This window comes from Sinocyclocheilus anshuiensis, unplaced genomic scaffold (assembly GCF_001515605.1).
Source record: "Sinocyclocheilus anshuiensis isolate Anshui unplaced genomic scaffold, SAMN03320099.WGS_v1.1 scaffold1154, whole genome shotgun sequence".
Taxonomy (NCBI): Eukaryota; Metazoa; Chordata; class Actinopteri; order Cypriniformes; family Cyprinidae; genus Sinocyclocheilus; species Sinocyclocheilus anshuiensis.
In genome coordinates this window covers 1,488,123-1,497,100 of record NW_015542345.1, presented here as the reverse complement: position 1 = coordinate 1,497,100, position 8,978 = coordinate 1,488,123, and the positions used below count along the sequence as shown (strand labels likewise).

Below are 8,978 nucleotides of genomic sequence, written 5' to 3'. Positions count from 1 at the left end.
AATATATAACACTGTTCTAGTGGTTTTTGGATATTTTAATAAAAAAATCTTACATATTGTGCCTTTAAGTACATAATGCCATAGAATGTTAAAGTACATAATTTTAATTAATCATAAATAAACAAATCAACTTCAAATTAGATATTTATATCCATCAAGTTAAAAACCAGTGCACATAAAATGCAGTAAGTAGTTCAACACCTTCTTGCGGACCAGAGACATGACACCAATCCGGGTGAGAACATGTTGGCGGGATAGGCCTTCCCTCGGGACTCCATCTGCAAATGTCTCTGCTCCATCTGCCCCTGGCTCACACAGGTGCCTCATGAACAGAGATACATAAGCCCTGAAAAACACACAAAGAAGAACATAATTTCACCATAAACCGGCCACGACCAGGTGCTCCTCGCAAGATTTCTGACAGAGCAGTGAAAAAATTTATCAGAAGAGTTTTCTGAGATCTTTAGAAAGACCTGGAATTAGCAGGTACAACTGTTTCAAAGAAAACAATAATTAATGCACTCAACCGCCATGGCCTGCATGCACGCTCACCACACAAGGCTCTGTTGCTGAAGAAAAAGCATGGTGAAGCTCGTTTAAAGTTTGCTACACCACATATGAACAAGCCTGTGAAATACTGGGAGAATATAGTCTGGTCAGATGAGACCTTTCGAGAGTTGAAGACTCTGTGGAAGAATGGGCCAAAATCACACCTGAGCAATGCATGCGACTAGTTTCTCCATACAGGAGGCGTCTTGAAGCTGTCATTAACAACAAAGGCTTTTGTACAAAGTAATAAATACATTTCAGTAAGCGTGTTCAATACTTTTTCTCTGGGTCATTCCATTTAATTACACAGAACTTAATTTCTGAACTTATTTGTTTTGTTTTCTTTGTATGTATGGTATACTTGGGTTCCCTAATATATATATATATATATACAAACTATAACAGAGAAACACACACATACCTGAACTCCTTCTCACTTTTCCCTCTCAGGTCACGGACCAGCCAGTGAGAGTTGAAGGCATCTTGTGGGGGCATACCCCAGCGCATAATCGCATTCAGGAAGGCTTTCCGCTGCCGGGCGTTAAATCCCAAAACCTGAAATCCCAAAGGTAAATAGCCAAAGCTTCGCCTGAAGCAAGGAATTACGCACAAACTCTCTCTTTTCACAATATTGTAAGAAGATTTACCTCTATGTTTCCACTAACTCTAGCCAGCAGCGGTGGCAATGGTTTGTCCCGATCGCTCTTCAACTGTCTGCGAGATTGTCTGCGTCCTCCTGGAGGTGCGTACCAAGTGCGATGAAAGTCAGTAAGATTTTTTAATGTTTTTGAAAGAAGTATCTTATGCTCATCAAGGCTACTCTTATTTCATAAAAATGTACAATATTACGTGAAATAAATTTAAAATAACTGTGGTCCATGTTAGTTTTAGTCATTACTCCAGTCTTCAGTGTCACATGATCCTTCAGAAATCATTCTAATATTGCTGATTTATTGCTGAAGAAACATTTATTTTTAAATTGATATATTTTATAACATTATAAATTTAATGCATTCTTGCTGAATATAAGTTTATATTTCTTTCAGAGTATAAAAATCATACTGACCCCAAAGTTTTAAACATTAGAGTGCATGTGTGTTTATACATATATGATGATGCCTACCTTCAGGACGTTCCTCAAAATCTTCATCCTCATCCTCGGACCCGACGGAGTACTCAGATTGATTATCTGAAAGATCATCGTGCCACTCTGAGAACAGGATTGAGATGAATTGTTTGTAAACTCATATGCACAGTTTTATGCTGCGTTATAGCACAGTCAGCATCTGTGTTTGGGTACCTTGGTCCTCCTGAGAGGCGTCATTATAGTTGACCTGTTTGCGGATGCGTTTCCCTTTGCCCAGGTTCCGGGCTAAATTCTCCTGCTGCTGCTCGTAATGGTGCCTCAAGAGCTTCTCCCAGTAGTCTGGATCAACATTCTCTTCCTGCTTAATAATCTCCCTCTGGACCTCTTCCTGCAAGAACACACACACACAAATGCAGATCATATATCACGGGCCTATTATTGACTTTAATTAATCTAATTATATTTATTGTATACTAACAATAATCCTTTAACATCTGGGATTTGTATATGACATAATATAATTACTTTTTTGTAATTATTTAGTCCCTTTATGAAGTTGGATGAAGCTTTTCCTTCATAATGCAGGGTTTTGTTCCAACACAGACTTACAAAAAGGACTGTGGTGGTGCAATGGTACAGTGATGGTATCAGATGATTAACAGTACATTGATATTATACTGAATGATTACAATATGCATATACCATGGTACTCCAAGGTACTTCAAAGCATACTATGCTCTATACAAATTCACACAAATCCACAAAATTTGACCTTTTGGACTTACTGTCTGTCATTCTGCCATTGCTAAAATCTGATCAGTTTGTTCTGACAGCTGTGCATCTACATGGGTTGCTATAGTAAGGATGTTAGCACCAGCACAATCCCAGGAGATTTTCTCATACCGAAAGTCGCTGTCAGTTTGAAATGAGGATGGAAAACTGGAAATTTTGCTTTTGCCCATGTCTATAATGACATCTCCCTTCAGGCGCATAAGAGAACAAGCGACAATTTACACATTCATGTCCAAAACCACTGACACTCACTCAGCATTCACTAGTGAATGTCACAAAAAAAGAAAAAGAGAGTGAAAATGAGCACATTCGAACACAGCTCCAAATGTTGTGTACTTTGTGTAACATTACATACCGCTCAAAAGTTTGGGTCAATACGATTTTTAAATGTTTTTGAAATGATAGGTTATATTTATTTGATAAAATACACAAAATACAGTAAAATTGTGAAATATTATTACAACTTAACATTTTTATATATTTTAAAATGCAATTTATTCCTGTGATGGCAAAGTGAAATTTTCAGCATCATTACTCCAGTCTTCAGTGTCACTTGATCCTTCAGAAATTATTCTTATATGATGATTTGCTGCACAAGAAACATTTCTTCTTATAATCAAAGTTGAAAACAGTTGTGCTGCTTAATGTGGTATATATTTTCAAGCATACTTTATGAACAGAAAGTTCAAATATAAATATAAATCTTCTACAACATTATAAATATATTTACTGCCAATTTTGATCAATCTAATGCATCCTTACACAGTATTAATGTCTTTCGAAAAAATTGTACAGACCCCAAACTTTTGAATGGTAAGTGTATGCATCAGGTCAAAGTTTAAAGAAAAAAATAAAACGGGTTAAACATTGCATCGGAAGCTTTTTGTCTTTTCAGACTACAATCTGATTGCCTGCCTGAACAAAGCCATAGTGCTGCTGCCCCTAAACACAATACTAACTCCAAAACAACAGTCCAAGAAGCTTTTGTAAAATCTGAAACTTGCATGGCTATGCCTTCTTGAGCATAGAAGAGTGAAAGAAAATGTAGTCTAAGGTATTCATTTTGAAAGGATTGACTAGCATTCATCTTTGATCCCTTGCTTAATAGAAAAAGGCATGAGGAACAGACAGTAAAGCATCTGTATCTCACCTCTCCGTCCTCCTCTCTCACAACATACTGAGCCACCTTGAATGAGCTCAGGTACTCGTTCATGTTCTGGATCTCTGTGTCTTCGGTGGCATCCTGGCTACGGTCCAGCAGTTTGGAAATGGCGTTATCATCGTAGTGGATCACACTGCCCTCATCTCCTTCTTTATTATCTCCTGCTGAAGAGATTTAGGACATGAACTACTGGAATCCACAAAGTGTCTAAATGTTTATCTTAAACCACTTCAGCTCACCCATCGCTTTGGCAGCTTCCACGTCATCTTTAAAAAGCTCCTCAGTGCCAAACTTGAGGATGTCGTCTAGTTCCTGTTTGGACATGGAGCCCGTCTTAGAGCCCAAGCCGGGACGCACCACCAGATGGGTTAACATCATCTTTCGCTTGGCTACCTGGGTAATACGCTCCTCTACGGATGCCCGAGTTACAAAGCGATAGATCATCACCTTTTTATTTTGCCCGATACGATGTGCCCTGCTAAAGGCCTGCAAGGACAAAGAGAAAAGACAGATGAAAAGAAAGTGAAAGAAGAACACAGCAAGAAAAATAAAATCAATGATTAAATAATAGAGAGCTATAGATAAACACAGCATCGAAGTTTGTAATATAATATCTATTTATAACACAATGTATCACACACACATACATATATACTTCACTTTAAAGGGGTCATCGGATGCCCATTTTCCACAAGTTGATATGATTCTTTAGGGTCTTAATGAAAAGTCTGTAACATAGTTTGGTTAAAATTTCTCAATGGTAGTGTAAAAAACACCTTTTTTACCCTGTCAAAAACAGCTCTTTTCAGATCAAGCCGTTTTTGTAGCATTTTCCTTTAAATGTTAATGAGCTCTGCTGACCCCGCCCCTCTCTTCGGAGCTGCTCTCTGAGGGACTGTTTACTTTAGCTGCATTCATCATGAAACTTGCTAATTAGCACATTATTAGGAAAGGCGATGTAATCCACTGCGTCTTCAGCAGCTCAGATGTCGGGAGTAAATGACGACTGCCAACAACAAAACACCTAAATCGCTTAGGAGTCATTCTTGTCTACACCTGCTCTGGCGGTGAAACAATGGCGGACTGATGACAGCTCACTCAGGGCGGGTCTAAGGTAAAACGCCAGTCCAGTCTGTGCTGAAACGCTACTGTCAATCAAACTATCGTGTGAGGGGCCTGTTTTTGTGACATCACACAGACAGGCATCTGAGATCGGCTCGATTTGAAAAAGGGGTAAAGATTTTAGTAGATTAAAAAAACACTGGGTGGATTTTTATCATTATAGGGTGGTTGTGTACACACACTGCCAACACACATTTCAGTTCAAACAACTTGTAAAAGTGCATGTAGTATCCGATGACCCCTTTAACCAACTTCATCCTAGTGAAAAATAAATTTACTAAAATGGATTTGAAATACATTTATTTCATGCTAAGTATACTACAAAAAACATTTACATATTTATGTACTTAATAAAAATACCCTGCAATTGCACTTTTGGTATATTAAACTTTTTTTGTACAACTAACAACTAATTTTGTACTTCATGCACTTTAATTGTGCGGAAGTAGTGACGAGTATATTTGATACACTTTACACTTTAAATATATTGCATTTAAAGACCGATATAATTCAAAGATCATACAGTCCTCAGTGACGAGTATATTTGATACACTTTACACTTTAAATATATTGCATTTAAAGACCGATATTATTCAAAGATCATACAGTCCTCATCAATATAGTGACATTAAAACACATTTTAGACTTAATATTAAGAAATGTGCATTGTGCACAAGTAGTACTCCAAAAAAGTTTAATTATAATTTTTATATCAGTAAGTCTCGAGTGATATGTTAGTAAATATGTTAATAGATTTGAACTATACTTTGTATGAAATAAATTTATTTTAAATATATTTATTTTTTTACTAGGGAAGTGTAGCTACTTTTTGTTAGTAGCTTGTAGTCCAGCTAAATACTTTTTAAAAGAGTACATTAACTACTTTAAATTATAAGTCACAGTTCAAAGTAGCTTTCCCAGCACTGGTGTTTGCATTACCTGAATATCATTGTGTGGGTTCCAGTCAGAGTCATATATGATCACAGTATCTGCAGTTGCCAGATTAATACCCAATCCTCCAGCACGTGTAGACAGCAGAAAACAGAACTGCTGAGCCCCGGGTGCTGCACACAGGGTGACAGACAGTCAGTATGAATGCCTTAGTATCCACTATCCCCCCCACACACAGACATCACTGCGGCTTCACTGCTGGCATCCTCACCGTTAAAGCGATCGATGGCCTCCTGTCGCAGCCCCCCTGTGATGCTCCCATCAATACGCTCGTATTTATATCCCTCAAACTCCAGGAAGTCCTCTAGCAGATCTAGCATCTTTGTCATCTGAGAGAGGGATCAACAGTGCAGGATAAGACACAAACAGGAGGATAACAGAGATATCCAACAAAGAGAAAAATGGCAGCGTTAAGCAAAATGTTAAGCAAACTCAGCTTGCCAGCTCATACTTAATTCCATCTATGCAAAATACAACAACAAGAGGGGACAGAAACACAACCCTCCTCTTTAATCAAGCTTAAAGGACATACAACATGCCATAACATTAATATGTATGTTTATTTTCAAGCACTTGGGAAATAAAAGGGTGGCAAAATGTCTTGTCGAGACACCCTCCCTTTACCAGTGCCATTCATCAAATTAATGGATGCAGAGATTCCACAGGCAATTTAAAATGGGAGGGAAAAGAGTCTAAGGACTAAAAAATAAAGCGGAGATAAATATAGGCCCCGCCTTTTCATTTGTCAACTCCATTTAAAAGATGAATGAGCTCCGCTCTTATTTTCTATTCACAGTTTACCATCTAATTAATCTTCCACTGAAATAAAGGCAAGACTGCCACATATTTAAGTTTTTTTTTGTTATTCACAGGGTATTCTAAGCTCTAAAAGAGGAAATAAGTACCATGCACTATACCTGAGAGAAGATGAGAACCCTGTGCCCTTCATCTTTCAGTTTTTTGAGCATCTTCTGAAGCAGGGTGAGTTTTCCTGAGGATTTCACCAGGAGGTTGCCATCATAAGAACCATTGGGTAAGACTGGAGCTTCCTGCATACATAAAAATGAAAACATACAAAAGACTTGACAAATGTTAATTAAATATTCAAGTTGTTTTATAGACTATAGTATAAACCGTTCAAAAGTTTGGGGTTTTACAATTATTTTTATGATACTCACCAAGGCTGCATTTATTTGATCAAAAATACAGGACAGTAACTCACTCACATTGTGAAATATTAATAAAATTCAAAATTACAGTTTTCTCTTTCATTTATTTTTTAAATATAATTTCTGTGATGAATTTTCACCAGTCATTACTCCAGTCTTCAGTGTCACATGATCCATCAGAAATCATTCCAATATGCTTATCTGGTGCTCATTAATCATTTATTTTTTATCAATGTGTAAAATAGCTGTGATGCTTTATATTTTTGTGGAAAAAATTTCAGGATTCTTTGATGAATAGAAGGTCTAAATGAACAGAATTTATTTGAAAGAGAAATCTTTTGTAACTGTCACTTTTCATCAGTATAATAAAAGTATTCATTTTTAAAAATTTGAAGGATCCCAAACTTTTGAATGGTAGTTTACTTCCAATTTTATGTTTTGTTACAAGACACCATCTGCAGCAACCGTTAAAACATCTCAGAAAACAAGAAGGGTGCTCGGCACCAAAACGCTTGCATGATATTGCTATGCAATTGTTAAGGTGGTCTATGTCTTTTAGCTCAGTAGAATATGGTTGCTTGAGTGTTTTGGGTTCAAATCAAAAGACCTCAGTGTCTATGATATTCTGGTTCCAAAATATGGCTCAGGTCCCTCCAGTGTAAGTATGAGATTGTTTTATTATCCACCAAGTGAAGTCTATTAATGCAGGAAAGCACATCTCTTTAAGCCACTTCATTTGGGGTAACATTCACATCTATAATTTTGAAAAACCCTTAACTTCAAGTATAAGCAACAGCAAAAGTGGTGCTTGCCTTAGCAAACATTATTAATAGTCAGCAGGCAATGTGTCTAAGAGTAAACAACTTCAAAATCACATAACTTTTTTTTGTCCTTGAACATGAGAATGTAAGATAAGACCGGTATTATGCATCAAATTCACTGCAGACATAAGAAACAATACACTCTCTTACAAAAGTCTTTAAATAGATCTTATAAAACAGAAAATGTATTGCCATTACATGTGCTAACAACAAACCACTGCAGTGATATAAACTGTGGGCCTCCATATGTTCTCCTCCCCTCCCCTCCTCACCATTGCAGCCACTGGAAACAGGTAGGGATGGTTGCAGCATTTCTTCAAGTCCATCATGATGTTAAGAAGAGACACCTGGTTCCCTCCTCCCTTGGAATTCAATGCCTCAAAGTTCCGTGTTAAAATGAACTTGTAGTATTTCCTGTGAGAGAGAAAAAAACATGAAATTATCTTGCATGGGAAACAATGAAATATGATACTGAGTGATAATAAATTGATGTTTATTCAATAATTTAGCATTAGGAACAGAGAATTTAAGACTGACTTCTGCATTGGGCTGAGCTCTACTCGCACTATAAGCTCAGTTTTTGACGGCATGTTTTTAAACACATCTGCCTTCAGTCTCCTGAGCATGTGTGGCCCCAGCAGGTCGTGTAGTTTCTTAATCTGGTCCTCTTTCGAGATGTCCGCAAACTCCTCCAGAAAGCCCTCCAGGTTACTGCGCACAACAACATTTTCATTTGGATATAAGGGGAGATAGAATTCACTTCCATCAAATCATATGAAAAACATGTTCCAATCTAAGCCCCGTAATCGCACTGCGGGGGATCATTATTCTACGAGCGGATCTACAGTATGAATCACCAGGTGAATCATGCAGTCTGCAATCTTACTTGAAGCGCTCTGGGGTGAGAAAGTTGAGCAGGTGAAAAAGCTCTTCGAGATTGTTCTGCAAAGGGGTTCCTGTCAGGAGCAGCTTATAGTAGATTTTGTAGCCATTCAGAATTCTGAAAAACTGAGCATTGATTTATTGATTATAATCCATGAAGTAACCATGACATTTCTATTATATTAATAATAATATTAAAGTATAAGGTGGGGTCATAAGTCTGAGACAATAAAAAATATGTGATTCAAAATCTAACTGAAAATAATAAACCTGAAATTATTTTTTCACTAAAATGTTACATTTTTAAATTTTTCTTATATTTCCTTCAATTTCCCAAAATTCTTATTTCTAAATTTCTTATGTTATTATCGTGAACAATGTACCTCAAAGAAAACATTATATATATATATATATATATATATATATATATATGACCCTGGACC

At 36.9% G+C, this 8,978-nt stretch overlaps 1 protein-coding gene across 4 annotated transcripts in view; it reads right to left on the bottom strand.

The window, feature by feature from the left end:
• The window catches only part of chd5 (chromodomain helicase DNA binding protein 5), a 41,489-nt gene that overhangs the window by 12,456 nt on the left and 20,055 nt on the right, over positions 1–8,978 (bottom strand). For 2 of the 4 annotated variants that reach the window (XM_016489859.1, XM_016489861.1), the window contains exons 17-29: positions 8,540–8,661; positions 8,191–8,364; positions 7,926–8,067; positions 6,581–6,712; positions 5,875–5,992; positions 5,652–5,776; positions 3,830–4,076; positions 3,579–3,754; positions 1,850–2,024; positions 1,673–1,759; positions 1,197–1,285; positions 971–1,104; positions 202–346 (exon numbers count right to left, since the gene is read on the bottom strand). In XM_016489859.1, coding sequence (XP_016345345.1) covers positions 202–346; positions 971–1,104; positions 1,197–1,285; positions 1,673–1,759; positions 1,850–2,024; positions 3,579–3,754; positions 3,830–4,076; positions 5,652–5,776; positions 5,875–5,992; positions 6,581–6,712; positions 7,926–8,067; positions 8,191–8,364; positions 8,540–8,661 — 1,866 coding nt within the window. The remainder of the gene's footprint in view (positions 1–201; positions 347–970; positions 1,105–1,196; positions 1,286–1,672; positions 1,760–1,849; positions 2,025–3,578; positions 3,755–3,829; positions 4,077–5,651; positions 5,777–5,874; positions 5,993–6,580; positions 6,713–7,925; positions 8,068–8,190; positions 8,365–8,539; positions 8,662–8,978) is intronic. The other 2 variants (XM_016489862.1, XM_016489860.1) reach the window with 2 other exon arrangements.